The 23,022-nt window shown below is 35.9% G+C and overlaps 1 protein-coding gene across 2 annotated transcripts in view; it reads left to right on the top strand.

The window, feature by feature from the left end:
- LOC121731023 (four and a half LIM domains protein 2) overlaps positions 1 to 23,022 on the top strand; it is a 170,976-nt gene that overhangs the window by 44,197 nt on the left and 103,757 nt on the right. The window contains exons 1-2 of one of the 2 annotated variants that reach the window (XM_042120319.1): positions 21,403 to 22,047; positions 22,335 to 22,420. In XM_042120319.1, the coding sequence (XP_041976253.1) occupies positions 21,427 to 22,047; positions 22,335 to 22,420 (707 nt within the window). In that variant the 5' untranslated portion in view covers positions 21,403 to 21,426. Of the gene's footprint in view, positions 1 to 21,402; positions 22,048 to 22,334; positions 22,421 to 23,022 lie in introns of those variants that run through there. The other variant, XM_042120323.1, reaches the window with a different exon arrangement.

The following is a 23,022-nucleotide window of genomic DNA, read 5'->3' on the forward strand; positions in this document are numbered from 1 at the left end:
GGTAATAGGAGAGGGTAGGGATGGGAAGGGAAGGGAATAGGGGAGGGTAGGAAAGGGAATAGGGTAGGGGATTGGGCCTCCGGTAAACTCACTCACTCGCAAGCGCTGTTTCACGCCGGTTTTCTGTGAGAACGTGGTATTTCTCCGGTCGAGCCGGCCCATTCGTGCCGAAACATGGCTCTCCCACGGACTCATTTCATATCACAATATTGACAGAAACGTTGTCAAACATCGAACAAAACTGTTTGTTTACTGTCTGTACTGCTGCTGCCGTCTAGCGTGAAAACATTGCAGTAATATTGACGCGGCTTCATCGCCTACCAATGTTTCAATTTCCTGATAGTACAATCTTATTTAAGTGTATTAAACATAAAACTTCCTCGACCGTCGAGTTTATTTTTACTACAAAACTGGAAGGAACATTTGCATGTGTTGTTAAGCTGAAGAAGTAGTTTAGGGAAGTGATCCTAACTGGGATGAGTTGTAGTGACATTTTCTGGGTTATTAGAGTTTCTAGGACATTTATAGAAACCGGATGTTGCCTGCAACTTATTTGCGCCGTTTACAGCCTATCCTGTTGCCTATCCCGGGACACCCATACCAGATTTCATGAAAATCGGTACAGCACTTTAAACGAAGGGGGTGACAGACAAACACACTCGTATTTACTATTAACAATATAAGTATTGATTTACGGAATTAGAACTAAGTAAATTAAAAGATGTGCTCTTGAAAGCCGAGTCTCTACGTTTTACCAGACGTTTTACGTTTCGTTACCAGAAATTAGAATAGACCGAAGTTCAGACTTTAGACAGTATTGAAAACACCAGGGTTCTGATTCTCAAACGTCGAAAGTTATTTCGATCTCAGGCTGTTTCACTCACCCTTAACAGCTAGCGTGCTCGCAAGTTCTCACTCGCTAGCACTATAATTCTCGGGCTATCTCTAGCCTACGATCGAAATGACATTATACGCTTGAGAATCAGGCCCCTGGTACCAAACATCTCTGAGTCGGAGGTTACGTAACCAGTTGGCTCGTATAAACTACCTATTGTTTAACTTCTAGATGACGTGTGTTCAGAAATCAGAAATGTTGTATGACATATTTCACCCATTAGTTTCCGGACGTTATGACTATTATGCAACTGTATAATATAAATGTATCGCTAAAGTTTTCGATTTCGTTACAAAATTGCTAGTACACAATTTATGAGGTTTTTTAAGTGTATAGATTCAGAGTTGATGTGCCAATATTTTGGCAATAGCCAATCAAATGCGCTATTTTATTTACATTGCTTACTAGTCCTTATTATTGACACGAGATTTATTATATACTAGCTGTTGCCCGCGAATTCGTCCGCGTCAGCAAAATGCGATAAAAAAAGAAATAAAATATCTACCTTAAAATTGACTTCCAAAATTCCACCGTAACATACATACTTACATACATACAGAGCAAGTTAAATAAAAGCTTTTAAAAAGAGACAAATTTCTCCTTCCTTACCCAAATAGTAAAAACCAGCCAAGTGCGAGTTGGACTCGCCCATGAAGGGTTTCGCAGCAGCTATAAGGTTTATTTCTATGTAATCAAAAGGTTTTTGATTTATTTTTATATTTCAGTTGATTTAATGAAAGAAAAGTTAAGGTTTACCATTTACCATTTATATTTACGTATAAAAAACTACCTGCTAGATCTCGTTCAAACCAATTTTCGTTGGTAGTTTTTATAGTAATGCACATCATATATTTTTTTTTAGAATTATCATGTCCCTACCTTAGAAGTTAGACACACATTTTACCACTTTGGAAGAGTCTCCCTCGCAAACTATTCAGGTTAGAAAAAAATGATATTAAAAATAGACACCCCATACGCATAGATTAGATGAAAAAAAGTTTTTTTTTCAGTTGTACCAATAGGGACCCCTAAAATTTTTAATATTTTTTTGCATTTTGTATCAAAATCTTAATGCGGTTCACACATTACATCTACTTAACAAGTTTCAATAGTATAGCTCTTATAGTTTCGGAGAAAAGTGGCTGTGACATACGGACGGACAGACAGACAGACATGACGAATCTATAAGGGTTCCGTTTTTTGCCATTTGGCTACGGAACCCTAAAAATCAGTCAACAAACGGTGGATCAATAATATAATCAAAGGCAAGATTTTTTAATAATAATGTGATGATTAATGGCATAATATTATAGTGATGATGATGATTAGTATTAATGATACATTGACATAATAATATGCTTTTAGTTGCTAAAACAACGCCAAAATTGCCGAACATTTATCTATAAGGATTCAAGAGTTCTGTACAGCATCTTCGGAACCAGGGTGTACTTCAGCGCAAATTCTTATTTTTTGGTAGTTTAAGCTTAAAATCATTCAGAAAAACGTAAAATCACTATATGTTTCCATATAAATTTTAAGGAGTCCTGTCGATTTCTTATGGATTGCATCATCAGATCATCATTTTTGTGATCATCATGTTCCTAAATTCGGGCTACATCTCATACAACAACAAAATAATTTTGGAAATCGGTCTACAAACGACGGAGTTGTCCGCGAACCAATATAAAAAAAGTGAAATATGTCCTCCTCCTTTTCGGAAGTCGGTTAAAAAGCAGGTTAAGTTATGCCTTACTATATCAGTTATGTGCCAAAAAATTCCCGTCAAAATCGCTCCAGCCATTTCAGAGATTAGCCGGAACAAACAGACCGACAGACAGACAGACAGACAGACAGACAGACAGACAGACATACAGACAAAAATTATAAAAAATGTTGTTTTGGTGTATGTTCCCTATATACATTCATATGCATCTAGTAAAAAACGGTTCTTTTAATATTACAAACAGACACTCCAATTTTATTTATATGTATGTATAGATGTATAGATGTATGGTGTTACTATATTCTGCAAACTTTTACAGTTGGACTTTAGTTTATAGATATACAAATCTGTATCAAGTTTGATGATGATATTTAGTTGTATAATATTGTACTACCACAAAATACAAATGTTTACGCTATAATAAACTCCCTGCACGTGGAATTAAGTCGCCAATTTTCACCAGAGACAAGGAAAAATAAAAGGTTAAACAAAATTAGCCCCGTGAATGTCAGCAATTTTCGGAGCCGCCTGCCGCGTGACTACATGACATTTGCGAAGAGTATTTTTAAGGTTGCGAAACCTTGATGATTAAAACTTAGTTTAAACACAGAGTTATAATGAATCACATTTTCCTATTTATTAAAAAAATAATATCCTTTTATTAGGATAGGATGAAATTTTTTGCGTAAATGAGAAAATGTGTTTCATCATTCGTAAAATACAAAACGAATCAAATGTGTAAAACCTATGTATCTAGCGCAGGCACAGGCTGTAGGATATTCAAAGTCATCTTACCTCTGAACTTCTGGATAGTGAACCCTATGTCTTTGACGTAAGGACACTCAGGTAAACAGTTCAGAACGATCTATAATGTATGCCTGACACGGATACATCACAAACGATTGAAAGCCGTTCTCACCTCGCATTACCATACCGATCTAGTTATGCTGAGACCGTGTTCGTAATTTGAAATTTATGATGCGTGGACTTTGTTTTTTAGGGTTCCGTACCGTACCCAAAGGGTAAAAACGGGACCTTATTACTAAGACTTCGTTGTCTGTCCGCCTGTCTGTCTCCAGGCTGTATCTCAAGAACCGCTATAACAATGAAGACTAAAAAAGAAATAAAATAAATATTTAAGGCTCCCATACAACAAACGTATTTTTTTCCAAATTTTTTCGGCCTTTTTGCTCTATATCAGTTGGAAAGGCAATAGCGTGTAAATAGCTAAATTGCCTGCGGGATAATACAAAGTTCATACAAAAAACACAATTTTTGGCATATTTTGGCTCTAGGTATAACGGTACGGAACCCTTAACCCTTCGTGCCGCAGTCTGACTCGCACTTGGCCGATTATTTTTATTTAAAAAATAGTTCTATTATAGATTTCGGTCCGTATCTAGAGATCTTTACTGATGTTTCGAGTACCTTTAATAAAATTACAAAGAATACATACTTCTTACTCCTTTAATCTTTTCACCGTATGTTCTAATTAGATTGACAAACAGCGAGCGCGATCGCATGAGCCACTCAAGCTGACACCCAAACAAACGTAAAGCAGAGAAAAGTAGAGAGATTTCGCTTTGATTGATAAGTCAAGAGGCATATATTATTATGTATACAGTATAATTATTGATTTATTATAACAGTTAACCCGCGAGCGGGCTTGTTGTTTGTAAATGCAATTTTGTAACTGAGGTTTTTAAAAGTTTATCATTTTAATTGCGTTGTTGCCGGGTAACTGTTAACTAAACGTGGAAGTTAGACAATAAGATGAGCTAGTGAATAGAAAAAAATCCTGTTAAAAATCTTAGACACCAAGTATACAATATATAAAAAGTGTGTCCCTTATGTGTGGAAAAATTTATAATGCGTATGCGCGTGCCCATACAAATCACAAAAAATTTACTCCTTCAGCGCTGCTACTTTCACAGCGAACTCTATGTTGGGAACCCATACACACCAGTATTATCACTTTGTTTTGTTACACGGTACAACCTGTATAATAATTACAGCACGCGATGAAAAGAAATTGTCGGTCCTAAAAGCACCACTTTAGTTTGTAGCCAAAGTGTGTCAACGACGAAAGTGACAGATATATTAGTACGATAGATATAGGTGCCATGGGCTGTCATGACAGATGTCGGCGTGTCATGACTCATGACATGTCACGTCTACGATGATGATGACCAGTGGCGCTAAATCACGCCGACCATTCGCCGCAAGTGAAGTGCGTCGCATACGCCATTGCGCGTGTGATGGCCCGTGCATGCATATGCCGTAATGTTGCCTTGGTGTTGATTGACATTGATATAGTAGTTGACGCCAGCGCTGGACTGTAACGGAAACGTACGAATCCAGTCTTATTTCCAGTAGCTGGCTCTATGTAATCCGTTATAGTAGGTACTCTGACTCGAACTCCGTATCGAAAATCTGAATCCAACACAGCTTCGACACGATTTTAATGCAGTCTCGATATAATGAACGCCAAACTTGTCATTTTCAAACAACATTGAAACCTACGAATAATAAAAACTAATTGAAACTGAAAATTTTTCCTTGGCCGTTTGTTTGACGATTAAAACACTTTTTTGAGTTTGCTAGCCTAAAAAGTATTTTAAACTCTGTTTTCTTCTAAACACTTAACAATTATATAGTTCCTAGGGTTAGCCACTTTTGCGTGTTATTTACAATATTTACATAATACTAGCTGTCCCGGCAAACGTTGTTTTGCCATATAAAGTATTTCGCCCGTATTATTTTACAGAAGTGACTAAATAAGTATGTTACCTTGCTTCGCGCCTTAAAATTTTTAAGGCGCGAATAAAAATTAGAAATTCGTAAATCTCTGGTATGAAACGCGATTCACAAAAAATAAAAATATTGTAGTGTAAAGACTATACCAAAGTATTTTTCAGTTTGGACAGAAAGTGCGGAAATCATATAGGAAAGCAGAAAAAAAAAGTCTAAATATTTAAAAACATTAAAATCTCAGGAACTACTTGAATTGTAGGAATGAAATAAAGTACAAAATTTGTGTCTCTTAATGATCAATCTAATCAACTGGGTAACAATTTTACAAACCCTCGTAATTAATTTAATAAAATAATTTCGTTTTCAAGGAGTCAAAAAATGACTAATTTAAAAATTGATTTTCTTAAAAACGAAGTAAAATGCGCACACGGGAGTTCTACTCTTGCATTTGAAATATAAGACGCCATCGACTCATTGCATTAACTTAGTCATGTCGCGTTGGAAATATGATATTTCCAAATTGGTTAGGACAATGCAGGCTGATCACCTGATTGTCTGACGAGTAAGATAATCCATGCGTCGGATGGGCATGTAAAAAGTCGGTCCTGCGCCTGATCTCTCGCCGGTCGTGTCGGTCTTCCGTCCCGCTGGGTTATGAGAGTAAAGGAATAGAGTGCTCTTGTGTACTGCGCACACACTTGGGCACTATAAAATTACTCCTGCGTAACTGGCCTGGAATCAATGCCACCGTCACCGAAACTGGTGTGGGAGTTATTAATATTATAATAATCACTAGCTAGTATATTATCTATATATTAATACGTGAAAGAAAAACTTTGTAACCCTTTTTACGAAAAATGGGGAAACGTAGGAAATTTCGCACCGTTATAGTTTATTTTTTTTTTAAACGGGCTTTGGCCCACCACATATTCCCACCACTGTATCTCCTGTGTCGCCAGGATCGACAGCGGCATCCAACCACGAAAACCCTTTGATATGATCTCAGGGAGCCCGAGGGACATGCTAAAGCTGTCTTGGGACCCGCAACGAAATTAATCAGAAGAAAATAGGAGGAGTAGGAAGAATTCCAGATTCCCTCCCCAATATAAAGCGGGAGACAGCACAAAGTTGCAGTGACCGAAAGTCAAAGAACTGAAGGGGAGAAGCACCACGGGAATTAACGTTAATAATAATAGTGACTACTACGGTAGAGCTAAATTAATTTATTGTGTTAGACTGTTGCCAATAGTAATTGTGACAAAAACGCTTGAAGGCACGGAAGTTCCTAGCGCTGTCCACGAGATCACCGTAGTATGCGACACCAGATGTGCAGAGTAGGTTGTTTAGCATTGTAGTTCTTTCGTCCTGCCAGAGACTGCACTCCCAGAGAACATGATGAGCTGTTTGTTCAAACATGTTGCCTTCGGTCGAGCACTCGCACATGGGTGATGCTACCAGATTAAATCCGTAGAGTTTGGCCTTAAAATTTCCATGACCGGTCAGGAATTGAGAAACGCAGTGATCAATATCCATCCAATGTTTGGATAGTCGTTCACGAATATTAGGGAAAAAATTATAAAGATGTCGCCCTTTGGTGGAACAGTCCCAACGCGTCTGCCATTCGGAGATTAGGCTTTGCAAAGAGTTTTCTAAAGGTTCAAACAATCTTGCTATTTTATTTCTATCGCGAGCGCTTAAAAAGAACGGGTTGTCAATGTTTTTGTTATGATAGTACATTGTCGCACGACGCTGAATCTCAAGGTCAACGGGTAAAACTCCGGCTAACACGGGCAAGGCTTCGGTGCTTGTGGTTCTGTAAGCTTTGCACAAGAATATAAGAGCAAGACGTTGGCTTTGTAGCAACTTGCGACGAGCCGCGCCGATAGTTGCTCTGTCGGCCCACACGAGGGCCCCGTAGCAAATGCTACCAAGGTAAGTAGCAGTGTAAATTAATTTTCGGGTTTTGAATGAAAGGCCCCATGTCGTCGTAGATATTTTGGTAAAGGAGTAAAAGTTGCGTTTCGCTTTCTCACCGGTTTGAATTATATGTTTTAAAAATGTAAATTTATGTTCTAAGTAAAAACCAAGATAACAGAGCGACTGTTTGCGTTTATAGTTTATATGGTGAAGGAGTGCATCGAGCTAATATTATTTTAAAATTATGCTTTTATCATATATATTTTTAACAAATAAAACGTTACACACACTACGACACTACTACTAGGAAAAATTACAGATTTTTGAGTGACATGCCTATACATACGAATTATTATACTCTTTTATTTATGGTTGAAGTCTGTTGACAACAAGTTGACAAATTGAAAATGGATTATTGTTTTTTTTATTTAATTTTAGATACTATTAGACAATGCTTAAACGGCCAGTCTAAGATCAGCTGAGTCCCAGAGACAAGAATTGAAAAAAACTATGATGAAGTCAATATTTTTTACAAAATATAGGTAGTAGTCCTAATGTCGTTGCAAGTAAGGTCGAATTTCGACCATTGGGCGATCTCTAGTTATTGTAAATAGACTAGCTAGGTATTATTGGTTATTCATTTAAAAGTCTAAGGTGGCAACCCTACATTTTTATCTATTTAACAATAACGAAGAAAGCTCAAACAGCCCGGAAAGAACTAGCGACAGATGTAACGACTAACCCTTAACCCTTTAATGTCAAAAAACTTAATAGCCCCTGTGAGGGTTAATATTATGTTTCGAACCTTTTAGCGAGCAGTAGGTTAATAGTTTGATACTAAATTTATCATAATATTATATCTATTAATATTCAGGACTTTTTTTTTACTTTAATTAGTTAAATTTTTGCCCTGAGTAAAAAGTGGTATTATATTATAACTGTGTATATTATTTTATAGTCGGCAACGTCATTGTCGTATTATCGAAATTCAAATAGTACGTTACCTCCATTATGAGTCCATATGACCCTAACTTGACTACATACTTTAACCTAGATCTCAAAATCTGTAAGGTCTAGAAAACTGATTTTTTGACACAAGTAACTTCTGTTCATGAAAATTAAATGCTCAAGACGAAAACACGATTACTCAAAAAATGCTCGATAGTTTCTTTTTTACAAAAAACCTTGTTTTAGACACATTTTTGCTTGGATCTTCGAAGTTTGCTGTCTTTTCTTTAATATTTTTTAATATCTAAAAAGGTATTGATAAAACCTAAATTTGCTCAAAACACTTTTTTCATAATCATTATAGTTCGTCTTTTATTCAAGTAAAACTAACTTGGCGATGATTCCGCGCCGTCCTTTTTCACCTGGCATATGAAAGACGGGCGTGAGTGTGAAGAGAGAAGGACAATGTTTGATTTTTAGAGTCAGGTGAGCTCTTAATACTTTGATCGCGGATTCTTAGAAATCTATTGTTGTTATAGAATGTTGTTGCGGTGTCCTTACGGGGCTTGATAGGTTAAAAGTTAAAACTATCTTTCGTCCCTTCTCAAGACTCAAATTATCCACATCCCTATATCATCTAAATCGGTTCAGCGATTTCAGTGTGAATAGAGTACAGACAGACAAGCATTCGCATTTTATATGTATAATAGTAATCAAAACATTTTAAACTAGCCTGAGACCTGGTTTATGACACGAGTTCAAAAGTAACCTGAACTTTAAACTCGATATAAGACAAATGATCATTTAATGAAAGTTCGGTAAATAAGTTTCGAGGGAACTTGCAAGTTCACGGTCAGAGCTTTCGACTTTGATACGGGAGCTTCGGCGCTAATTGCGACAAATATAATGTTTCCTCATTAAAACTTAAGCTTTCGATAACTTTCCAACTTTCGAGGTCCATTATTAAATTCTTTTTAAAATTATATTAGAGGTGCTAACTTCTATCGTTTGGAAGTTTCGTCCGTAGATTTCTATTAGTTTCTGTTTATAATAATACCTGTTTAGTGTTTATACTTTTTAAAAGATGATTTAGTTTGATTTCAATCAAGCATTTTTTTTGGTGAAATGAAAAACTACTTTAGATGCGTTACGGGTTTAAGAGATTGACTAACGCGCGAATGAAATATGAGCCATGTGGTGGCCTGGGTGATGTTATGCTGGCATCTCACGGCGTGCCATACGCTTTCCCTATTATTTTCACTTCTGTAGGCTTTTCCGGCTTCAGTGCTGCGCTATTTATTTATTTTTTTGCTTATTTGCATATTATTTTTAAGTAGTTCTTTTTCCTTCTATATTTTAAGCGCGCCTTTAAAGCCTTACGTACCTAAACATTACTTAATTATTAAATTACAGGAGTGGTATGTTACGCACATGAAAGAACAAAATATAGCGTGATCGCGGTGGGAATGAATTGTATGAAAGACAAATCCGACTTTTACATTCACAAAATTTAATTACATTAATAGTTAAAGTAATTATTTTAACGTATTTTAATATAACATCAGGTTTCATTAAATTTTATTTTGATCTAAATATTAACCAAGAACTAGTAGACACCATAATTTTTCCATTCAAGTTTCATATCAATTGGTTCAACCGTTTTCAAAAGAAAAAAAAAAAAAAAGACAAACTTTCGCATTTATAATATTAGTAAAGATATTTTACCTAGTATGAATGTCCACACGAAGTCAAAGCATATTTCTAGTAGATATTTAGTAGTAAGTTGGTGTGATCGACAACAAGGGCGCAGGTGGTGAGAGGTGCTGCTAAGGGCCACGTGACTCAGACCTTCGTTATTTGAATAATGTTTAGAATATTCTAGAATTCTTTTTTAACGTTTTTCTCTTTTTCCAATTTTCAGTCTCGTTGAAAAGAGGCATACGTAGACCGTACTTACGAGTATTATAAGATGTTTATATGATAAACTGTTTTTTTGGAGCCACATCGACATAGAACTGAAGAAATATTATTTAGATTTTAGAAGAAGATTTTTGTCCGATTTAGAAGAAAATTTGTGTTGTGTGCTAGTATTGTAGTAAATTGTAAATAACAAGATTTAATTATTATGCGATTCATCTGCTCAATTACACTCTTTAGGCAGATATACAATTAATTTTATTCCTAGTACCACGGAACCCTAAAAATGAAATAACAATATCCATTGTCGAGGACTCGAGTATCAAAATAGAACCTATGACATCAGCATATCGAGTTAGGCGCTCAATCTATCACTGTGTCACCCTGTATACACGAAGCGCTGGACGTCACTCGGGATACAGGGTGATACAGTGACCTCGCTCGCACTGCATACAGGCTGATACAGTGACAATGCATCACAAATGATAGAGGGTGACACAGGGATCGCGTCACACTGCATACAGGCTGATACAGTGACAATGCATCACAAATGATAGAGGGTGACACAGGGATCACCTCATACGTGATACGGAGTGGTATAGTGATGTTGGTGTCACAGATGATACAGAATGATCCAGTGGCTTTGCGTCAAATATAATACAGGGCGATAAAGTCACAGCAGTCTCACAGATGATACAGGGTGATCCAGTGACAATGCATCACAGTCCACATATGATACATGTAACATGGTGTACCTAAGTGTTGAGTAAAGATGATATAGAGTATAGACTATAGAGTGTTAGGGTCAATTCAGACCGCAACGTGACGAGGCGAGGCGCGACGCGACGCGACCTAAATTTGTATGGATTTGACAGATGTCGTCAGCGTGAGACGTCTTGCGAATCTGTCAAATCCATACTTATTTTGAAATGCATCTACGCGTCGCGTTGCGGTCTGAATCAACCCTTACAGAGCTTTCCGTCACAGATTTAGCTAGCGTTCCTGGCGGCCTACCACAACCTTTCCTAAAACTATCATGTTTCCAGAACACTTTGTTGTAAGATTACAATAACCTTACTTTGATTCGTACCATGAACTTTTTAAAGTGTATGAAAACAATCTTGTTTTATTCCTGCTAAGTGATGGGAAAGAACGAACGATATCAAATTATTTGTTTACATTTATCAATGGGTGGAAGCGAGATAGCAGCTACAAAGCGCTTTGTCTCTCTCACACGATTGTATAAACAAATGAATTGTCATGGGTGGAAGCGAGATAGCAGCTATAAAGCTTTTTGTCACTCTCACACGATTGTGTAAACAAATGAAGTGTCTAATTAGTCTAAACATATTATGTAGAAAAAACTTATTAGTGACTGTAGAGAATTTGAATGGTACTAAACCAAAATATTTCAATAAATTAAACCGATTCAGCGCTAAATTGTTAACAATAAGAATTAAATCAAATAGTGAAATTGTTGAAAAACCAATGCTGAAACCCAAATAAGACGTGAAGTGTTGGTGTGGTACGCTAAAACAAAAAAGTTTTAAGTGGTGTGTGAGTTGCGCGACTTTGAAGACTGTTTCGATATTTTCTATTATAAGGTAAATAGAAGGTACGTTTAGTAAATATTTAATACATTGGTTATCTCAAAACAAACGCCGTTTTTTATGTACATGGTTAACTTTAAATACAAATAAAGTTAAGAATTTTGTTGTTAATACATAATATGCGTAATTTAAAGTCGTACCGTACTCAATTTTCAAATATAATTTTACTAAAAAACAGTAAAAAATGCAAAACAATCTTAAAAAAGTTGATATTTCACAGCGGATTTAAGATCGCTAGTTTGACGTTAAAGTAATCTTGCTCATCTGTCAAACGGTTACAAAACGGAGCTCATGGTACGCTGAGAGCGAATGAATCGGGACATGACGTCACAAAACGTCTTGACGGAACAATCATAAAGTAATCTTACTTTTAAGAGGTGATGGTACGAAATCATAAAGTAAGATTAAAATAATACTGCTTTAAGAGGTTGTAGTAGGCCCCCTGAGATGTTAGTGTCATAGATGATACATCTGTTTTTTGCTCCAGTAGTTCGTGTGATAAGTATGCACGTGTCGTAGCGCCTCCGTGGTCTAGTGGTACAGAGCGCGGCTCTTGACTAGGAGGTCGTGGGTTCGAATCCCGCGTTGGAAACATGTTATTTCCAAGTTTGGTTAGGACAATGCAGGCTGATCACCTGATTGTCTGACAAGTAAGATGATCCATGCGTCGGATGGGCATGTAAAAAGTCGGTCCTGCGCCTGATCTCTCGCCGGTCGTGTCGGTCTTCCGTCCCACTGGGTTATGAGAGTAAAGGAATAGAGAGTGCTCTTGTGTACTGCGCACACACTTGGGCACTATAAAATTACTCCTGCGTAGCTGGCCTAGTATCAATGAAACCGGCCACCGTCACCGAAATCGGTGTGGGAGCTATTAAAAAAAAAATGCACGTGTGTTTTTAGTTTTTACACGTATAGGGGATCAAGGATACACAATATTTTTATTTTAAAATTTAGTGTATTACTATTTTTAGCAATATTCCGCGAAATAATCCTCAACCTGTAAGAAAATGAGTGAGTGTTTTTATCAGTAAGGCGGAGAGTAGATAAAGGACAGACAGACGACAGATCCTTTTTCTGCATACAATTCACAAGTGATCCGGCCCAAGTGTACAATAAATTGTTATGATTCATACATGACCCTGAACAGTGAACACCAAATCAACCGAAAAACGTCGTGCCAGTCCAAGTCATAAGATTCGCAGAATTTCGAAGATACTTTGTGTACCGGAGGAGGATTAATATCCCCTCCCGGTACATAGTTAGGATGGTTTATAATGCGGAAAATGTACAGTTTCTTCGTGATACATGAATATTATCTATGTAGCTTCTTATAATCATTCTTGATATTGGTCTTCTTCATTTTTGATATTGGTCTTGTAAAGATTATGATTGAACGTATTTCAGCAAGGCCAATTCCAAGCAAGACCAAAAAGGGGTACGGACCTTTGTGGCATTGGCCATCTTGTTTTTTTTTTAGAAGTAAATATCGCCATATCTCGGAATATCGGCCGAATATCTCGGAAACGTGACACTTTAGGATACTATGTTACAAACATTTTTTGTTTGTATAAGCGTACTCTTTCCAAATATACCACTTCTATCGTGCTCGGAAATTTTGAAAAAAAAATCAAAATGGCCGGCGGCTAGATATGCCAGGCTCCATACAAAAATGTTCGAACTCCTTTCCAAGTCTTGTCACAGCACAGTCTAATCTGCACGATTCTCTATATATTAACACTAATAAAACACAACTTCTCGTGCACTTTGTTTACCTTTGTATAAGATGAAAAAGTGCACGAAAAGTTATGTTTTATTAGTGTTCAATATGAATTTCCACCAACAACCGACAGTACAATCAATAACATATATTATATTAAGTATATTTTATTTATGACTCATGATGTCAGTTATTTTATTTTTTAACTTCATTCAACCAATCACTACAGAATCGCTTTCGCTTATGAATTAGGTCACACGTAAGGATCGTGTTACATGATATGAGTAATTTTGTTTGTAAAATGGTGAATGGATGATACTTTTGTTTGACCTCGACGGTAGTTTACTGTTTAAATATTACTTCATGGTAGTTAAACATATTACATGCTCTGAATACTGTGAAGCCTTACCTTCCAAAAATATGTAACGTTATTTATTAATTATTACGCCCCGCTTGGTTGCATACCAACTCGTATCTAACGCGTTAACTCTACCTTTTTCACCATAAAACATGTCTTTATTCGGGACTTACGGCAGTTCCCTCAAAGATCATTAACCTTCAATTTGAGAAGAGTTTGACAGATAATGTATGGGGCTCATGTCAAAATTTTGAATCGATTAAGTTATTATTGTTCCTCTCTGAGTGCGGCGGTTAAATGTTTTATCTCCATAACAATTGAGGGTGGGTTGCACCAACTTAATTTAACTATAACTGTAAGTTGTAACTTTAAATAAGTATAACTTTAACTATAACTACAATGCTAAATGTCAAATCTTTGGTTAAAGTAAAAAATGAACGCCATATTTAACCATAACCATAGAGCTCGACAAGGCTTTAAATGAGCGTGGCGAAAAAAGGAACTATCGTTGTCATCATACAAAAACGCCGTTTTTGACAGTTCTCCTTTACCAGCAGCGCCCCCGCCCATGTTCATTTAAAGCCTTGACGGACCAGCAACAGACATCTGTCAAATTCTGTGGTCAAAGTTAAGGTTAAAGTTAAGTCAGCCCTAACTATAACCATAACTTTGACCATAACTGTAATTATAACCACACCTCTAGTGCAACCCACGGCCCACAAACCAAAATCAGCGGTTTAGGCGTAAAAAAGTGAAAGACACATGATACATTCGCTATTAGTATGGAAACTGGGCACAGTATAGCAATATTAGTCCCTACAGTAACGAAACGCCTTTGATGTCGCACGATGCCGCCACCGATGACAGGTACCGAGCCAGGGTTGCCACGGAACGGGAAATAAAATAAAAATAAAATATTGTGCTTGTAATGCAAATGTTATCATTTAATCTGTTTAATCAGCGTGTTATATTTACATATTTATTTATTTTAAAAACTTTATGCGCATATAGGTACAAAGGTGGACTTAATGCCGTATGGCATTATCTACCAGTCAACCTTTGGGCTATACAAGGACAAAGTTGTATAGGTGCCAGTCGAGTTGAAAGATATGATATTGAATGTACTGTCACTTCTTGGTGGAAATTCATCTTCAATATTAAATAATTATACACTTTCCTTGCACTTATTCCACTTTATTTTAATATATTTATTACAAAATTGTTAAATACACGACCGGTTTCGAAAAAATCATCATCAGGTGTACTGCAGGTAATTTTAAATTTTTAAAAAATTTGTAAACAAAAAATGGGTTGTCAGCACCACAAATTTTTCCTACCATTCAGTAAAATTTTTATACCATAAACAATATTTTCTACCAAAAATCACAAATTAAATTTTAAATGTATACCTATAACATTGATAAACTAAAAACAATAATTACTTTAAAAAATATCAGCAAATCAATTAAATGTCATATAACCATAAGTAATAATACAATAATAATAACAATTCATAAAAATACGTCAATCTTTAAATAAGTCAATAATGTCACAAAATAATAAATTGATAAAAAACATGTCATAGTAATGCCAATGTCAGTTTATAAAATCTCTAATAACTAAATTAATTAATGTCAAATGTAAAATAATGTCCTAAAATAAATTTTAAATGTCTTGTAATAGTACCGAATTTGAGAGGCATGTCTGATCATTTAAAAGGTTCCCACATTTCTTGTGTTTGTTTATTTCCAGTGCTTCTAATGCATCCATCTTCCTGCTTTTCGGCAATACATGTAGATATTCGATGTTTTTATCGGGATCGAAGTGATGTCCATTGGTATTTAAGTGTTCGGCAAATGTGGATCTATCCGTTTTCTTCTTCCATGCTGTTAGATGTTCTTTGATTCTTGTTTTAAATTTTCTACCTGTTTGGCCTATATATACTCCACTACATGTATCGCAGGTAAGTTTGTATATACCACTGCTGTCTGTGATATTATATTTGTCTTTATTGTTACACAATAAATTCTTAAGGGAACCTGTGGTGTAAAACGCTACCTTTGTATCTTCGTTTTGCAGAATTCTCTGAAAAGCAGGAAGATGGATGCATTAGAAGCACTGGAAATAAACAAACACAAGAAATATGGGAACCTTTTAAATGATCAGACATGCCTCTCAAATTCGGTACTATTACAAGACATTTAAAATTTATTTTAGGACATTATTTTACATTAATTAATTTAGTTATTAGAGATTTTATAAACTGACATTGGCATTACTATGACATGTTTTTTATCAATTTATTATTTTGTGACATTATTGACTTATTTAAAGATTGACGTATTTTTATGAATTGTTATTATTATTGTATTATTACTTATGGTTATATGACATTTAATTGATTTGCTGATATTTTTTAAAGTAATTATTGTTTTTAGTTTATCAATGTTATAGGTATACATTTAAAATTTAATTTGTGATTTTTGGTAGAAAATATTGTTTATGGTATAAAAATTTTACTGAATGGTAGGAAAAATTTGTGGTGCTGACAACCCATTTTTTGTTTACAAATTTTTTAAAAATTTAAAATTACCTGCAGTACACCTGATGATGATTTTTTCGAAACCGGTCGTGTATTTAACAATTTTGTAATAAATATATTAAAATAAAGTGGAATAAGTGCAAGGAAAGTGTATCATTATTTAATATTGAGTTGAAAGAGGAAAAGGCAGAAAAAAATAATAAATATATATTATACTTATAAAATATATATTGTATAATATTATACTATACTTATAATATACATATTATCACACATAAAATTATATATAAATAAAACCAATAACCATACGTAATATATAATTATATAATAACTATATTATAATAATATATAGTTGATCAATGATGATGCTAAAAATATTATAAATATTAATTTATGCCATAAATTATGAAAACTAAGAGTCTGCCAACTGTTTCAAGTAAAACTCACGTACCCTGCGCTTAAAAGTATCTCTGGTTTTTGACATTCTGATTTCCGGAGGAAGAGCGTTCCAGAGGAGAATAGCCTGGATATTAAAAGAAAGGTGGACGGAACTTGACTTGTAAGAAGGGCAACTTAAAAGCTGATTTGAAGTGGATCAGAGGTTTTTATCGTGCCTGCTGCACTGCACTGTATTGAAAGTGAGGGGCGAGATGTTCGGGAGTATGGGGATGATGCAGCAGTGAATTTAGCACACACAGTGCCTGCACAGAGTGGCGCTGACGTACTGGTAAGTGTACCTTGGAGCGATACGAAGAAACATGGTCGTATTTTCGAAGGTTGAATATGAATCGGAGGCAATTATTAAACAATCGGTCGAGTTTATCGAGTTTGTTGGCATTAAGATCTAAACAGCACAGGTCACCATAGTTAATTATAGGAAAGATAATGGAATGGACCAGCAATGTCCTGACCGGAGTGGAAAGGAAATTTTTGAGCCGGTAGGTGAATCGTACATATTATGTCGTACTGCCAGATATTTACGTGAAACTTTATTTTTAGATGATTTTAGTTCTCTATTTAAAAAAATAATTAACCCATCAAGCCCCATAAGCTCACCAGTGAGCGAGACACAATAGAATAACAATAGATTTCCAAGGATCCACGAATCACGATCGAAGGATTAAAATAATGAAGACGCATTCGAAATTTCGAATATATAAAATATCCAATAATTAATCACACGTCAGGTGTAACAGAAGCACTTCAAAACTCTTATTTCGTGCGCGGTAAGGGCGCGGTATGTTACATTTGATATGTGTACCTGGGTAGGTAGGTACTAATTAGTATGTAACAGGGTATTTGACAGATTTTTAATTTATTCTATTTTGTTTCTCTCCTTGTTACACTTCTTACAACGTAAACAATAAAACAGAGATGCAAATAAATGCCGCCAAAGCCAACACAATATTAGTGTAAACTGTGAGCCGATATTTATGAAAATTTAAATCCTTTTTGTTTTTTGAATCAGATTTACATCCGTACACTGAACATTTATTATAATATCCCATTGTTTATAAGATAAGTTATCGTTTTACAACCCAAAATTCGTAGACAACGCGCCAACGTCACCCCTGTGGGCGCAGGTACACAAACTCCGCGAGTTTGTGTACGCGGGCCCGCGCCGCCCGCTTCCCCGCGGCTACCCCTCCGTTGCTCTGCGCAAGTACATTCGTTTCACTACTGTAGGAATATGTCATATTGCTATACTGTGAACTGGGTGTTACAAAAAGTATGGAATATTTCGGAAGTTTCTTACGTTGTATGACGTATCTCAAATACAACGTAAGTAAAATACTATTTGTATAAAACAATATACTTACACGCTAAGACCCCGAAGAAAACAGCCTTTACTTATATTATTATTAATAGACATTATAATAAAATATTATTTGCGATGTAATATATTAATTTTATGAAAATTGTAATAAACTTTCTTGAATTTTCCCGCTTCATAGCAACAGTTAATGAATTATATAAGTACAAAAATATCTAAACCACGGAGCTCATACTAAGATCTAAACTAATTAATTCACTTAGGTTGGGTTGCACCAGAGGCGTGGTTAAATTTTAAGTTATGGTCAAAGTTATGGTTATAGTTAAGGCAAATTTAACTTTAACCTTAACTTTGTCCACAGAATTTGACAGAAAAGTTATAAAAACGTGGGCGGGGCGCTGCTTTTAAAGGAGAACTGTCAAAAATAGCGTTTTTGTATGATGGCAGCGTTAGTTCCTTTTTTGCCACGTGCATTTAAAGCCTTATCGAGCTCTGTGGTTATGGTTAAATATGGCGTCTTGATGGCGTCCATTTTTAACTTTAACCAAAGATTTGACATTTTGTATTGTAGTTAAAGTTATAGTTAAAGTAAGTTGGTGCAACCCACCCTTAGGGTGAGTTCAACCCACAAACAACACAGTTTACAAAATAAATAAAAATAAGTGAAAAATATTAAATAAGAATTTCGATTTTACCGACTCGCGGCTTTATTTGCGACTACCGAATATTTTTTAAATCTATAATATGAAAATTAATTTTAAATTTTACTAGTCGCGCTAAAATATGAAACGGCTGAACCGATTTGGCTGATAGTCTTGAAATATTCGTGGAGGTCCAGAGAATATAAGCCATATTGGGAGGGAAGTGACACGAAGTCCACCGGGTCATCTAGTATTCAAATATTAATTCCAATTTCCAATGGCTGTATTGAGCAAGAATTCAAAATTGGAATATCGCAGGCGCGCGTTTGACAGCGAGGAATGTTAACTCCCCGAGATATTGCTTTGCACTTTCTCGCAATAATGTAAAGTGTACATTGTAAACTATTGATAAATGCTGGCCGACATCTTAAAATCAGGTTTTTGGGGAATTTCACTTGTCAATAAAGTTGCTTGTAACAAGTTTTAAAATCATTACTCAGTTCTTCGGTGAGGTGAATACGTAAACAAAGGAAGCTGTCTCTATCTAAGCTCTCATTTTTAAGGTAAAAAACCCAAATATAACGAATGTCATTGTGTAATTTATCAAGACTTGAATTTTTAAAACTTTTCTTTGTTTATTTTCACAATTCTGTAAACAAATTTTTGCTACATAAGATTCGAACCACCGTGTAAGTTCGAAAAACTAAAAGGTTTGTTGTTTCGCTACTCTCCAATAGATGGCGCTGTGGCTTACTTGCCAATTTAATAGTACCTCATGAATAATGTAGATGGCAGTAGGCGTATCAAATTTTGGGTTAACGCAGAATAGATTTTTACGTGCGGCACACATATGAAAAAAAAAACACTCAAAATTAAAATTGTTTAGTTTATTAACATTTATACTATAAATAGTGCTGAAAATTTTACCACGTTGTTGAATGAAACAATGAAAAGTCGAAGAACAAACCACGCCATATTCATTTTTTTTTAATTTTACCTACTTAATTAAAGCACATTTCTTTTATATTTATCGTAAATGCTATTTTAATAAGTAATTTGAGATAGCATTTTTGATTTTGTAATTGAAGACGTGAATTGAAGAAAATGATAACATTTTATACAGAGTGTAATAAAAATAAGTGATAATACTTTAGGGTGTGTACGTGTTCCTTATAGAGAGTTCACTGTGAAAGTAGCAGCGCTGAAAGACCAAATTTTTTTTTCTCTTTTGTATGGGGAAACTCGTGACGCTCGGGGCCTTGCCCATACAAAAGTGAAAAAAAAAATTTCGTCTTTCAGATCTGCTACTTTCACAGTGAACTGTCTACAAGGAACACATACACACCCTAAAGTATTATCACTTATTTTTGTTACACACTGTATTTTCCTTTATCTATGGTAACATGCACATGTACTCATTTTTTTCCTTTATAATTTGAACAATCCTTGTAACTAGGGAATGCAATACCGGGATACCGGGATCCCGAAATACCGGGATCCCGCATGCATTTTGCGGGACTAATCCCGGTCGAAAATTTAGCGGGATCCCGCGGGACTGGCGGGATTACAAAAAGCGTAATTCATATGTGTAACGCTGCGCGCGGGAGTGCGTGAACTGGCTACAGGCAGCCCACTAAGCAATTTACCATCAATTCACCTATAATTCACTTTAAATGACAATTGTACCAACCAGCGTGGAAGCTGAGCAAACTTTTTCAGCTGCTGGCTACCTTGTGTTGAATATCAGGAGCTGTTTGGCAGACGACACAATTAATACCTTAACATTTTTAACATACTTTCATTATAAGTTGGTTAAAAAAAAATAGTTTTTTTTTTAACAATTTTTTTACGTAGCCATTTTCAAGAAAAGTTTAGTCGAGTCCCGCCGACGGAACAAAAAGTTTTCCTGGGTCATGGATGTGTATTAAATATGTGTATGATATAATAAAATCTTAAATATATGTATAGTATAAAAGTATTAAATATATTTCCGTTGTCTGGTACCTGTAACACAAGTCCTGCAGGTACTTACCACAGGGCCAGACTGACGTGGTGTGAAGCGTCCATAGATATTATAGATATTATTATGATCTGCCACAAACACTGAGAACCGAAATGAGATCACAATTCGTCAAATTAGCCAATCACGCCACATAACAAGCTAATAACCGGCGATTTCGTTGGGATGGTACAATTTGACCGGCGACTCGCAATAAACAGCTGTTCTGTTTGCATCGCCGTAAAGTCTCCACACCCCTATGGCCGGTCGAACCAGCGTAACCTGGTCCCGTAACTTACGTGCGCTTCTCAGGTTACAAGGAGGGCTCGGCACTTGGCGGGGCCAGCAGGAGCTGGTCGCTTCCTCACACGCCCAGGCAGGTGACCATTATCACGTCACTCCGGCGATGGTCAGTAAAAATGTAGCCCAGCCCCGCGCGGCCGCGTCCACTTCCCGCTGCTAATTGGGGGTAATTAATACGCGAATAATTGAAACTGATCGGTCTAATTGGTCCAATATAAAACTCAGTTGTTAAGTATTCAATGGGAAGCCATGGATTGATATGAACAGCCTGAGAAAGCTGATAAAGTTTTTCAAGAGCTTTTTTCACTCGGAAATAAGTAAACGCAAAATGTACTTGAGGCGAAGACGAGAATCTGTTGCTATGGTCTGTCGTAAAACTACGAAGTTTTTGACCACGAATACCAGCAACTTATTAAAGAGATCACCGAACACAAAAAAGTACCATCTGCTGGCCAAAATAGTTGAGGAGTTCCAAACTCAAAACGACGAGAAACCCGCCAATGTCGACGAAGATGAGGAGAGCGAGGACGACATGGGAGAGAGAGATCTAGATTACTACCTTGGTGTGAGAAAGAAAGAAACATATTGGAGAGATCCGAGTGGTACGGAACAGATCATCAAGGACTACCTCATTTACCACTGTGGGGTAACCGAGGAAGACTATAACAAACTCTTTCGAAAATCGTCACCGAAACCTTCGTATGTAATGCAGCCCAAGCTGAAACAGGTCCCGTTTAAAATACACAAGAAGAAAGAGAAGAAACATATAAGCTTTAAAGAAGGTGTGGCAGAATCGTGGGCCGAAAAGAAGGGAATTTTTAAACTATTCGGTGGAAGAAGAGACAGCGATACGTCTGAGAGCTACAGCGAGTGCTCCAACGAAGATAAAGATTGCGATAACGAAGATGCACGCGACATTGACGATATCGTAGAGAATGTTGATGAATCGGTTAGTGATAAGCGCTTGAATTTTAACTAATATCTAGAATACAGGCAAAAAACATGAGGCATGACTTATTTGAGAATTTACTATGAAAATAAAACAAAAAAATTAATAGTCATTGATGTAATTTGAATTTCGATTGTCATCTTTTCAGGTTTCTTATTAAAATTAGATTAAATAATCTTTATATCTGTTAGCATCATCTTCATTATTGTTAAGTATGTCATAATATTCATTGTGGACCATTATTATGCTGAATACCAAATGTGTTTATGGCAATATGTTTTTTACAGGGCGTGAGGATAAAGGAGGTGTCTGAGGGCAGACCATGTGATAACTGCCCCGAGCTGTGCCCGGGGTTCGTGCCGCATCCATGGCGGTAAGTCACTGATATTTCTACATACTTTTTTTTCGTGAGATCTATTTTATTATGCAATATCAAGTTCTGTGCAAATTGCAATATTATTGACCGTCTAGCTCTAGAATCTAGACTCTAGAGCACTCTAGGGTTAATATTAAACGCGCCCGCCTTTCATTCTTATTGTCATATAAGTTGTTCAATAAAGTATTGTCCGATATTATTGTAGGTCTAGGGGCCCACTTAAAATAACAGCAACTTTAGGCATTTTAATTGGAAAATAATATTTCTCTCTTCTTTCTGTCTTCCATGATATTGGCTGGATTGACACAATCTCGTATTGCATCTAATCTCAATTATAAAAGGAAAATAGCACGTGATCCGCAGAATATCAACGTCCTGTGACGTTGTGTCAACGCGACGCTTTCTTTGTCACGCAGTACAATCATGAGCATGATAGATATCCAATTAATTTTTTTCTAAATTATCAGTCTATTAAAAAAAATCATAATTTATTAAAGAAAAAATGATACAGTAAACCGTGGTAGAGCTAGTGACTCCAAATTACCAAATATCATAGATGGACTATATCCATGAGCGTTTTGATACAATTATGTTTTCTA

This window comes from Aricia agestis, chromosome 10 (genome assembly GCF_905147365.1).
Source record: "Aricia agestis chromosome 10, ilAriAges1.1, whole genome shotgun sequence".
Classification (NCBI taxonomy): domain Eukaryota; kingdom Metazoa; phylum Arthropoda; class Insecta; order Lepidoptera; family Lycaenidae; genus Aricia; species Aricia agestis.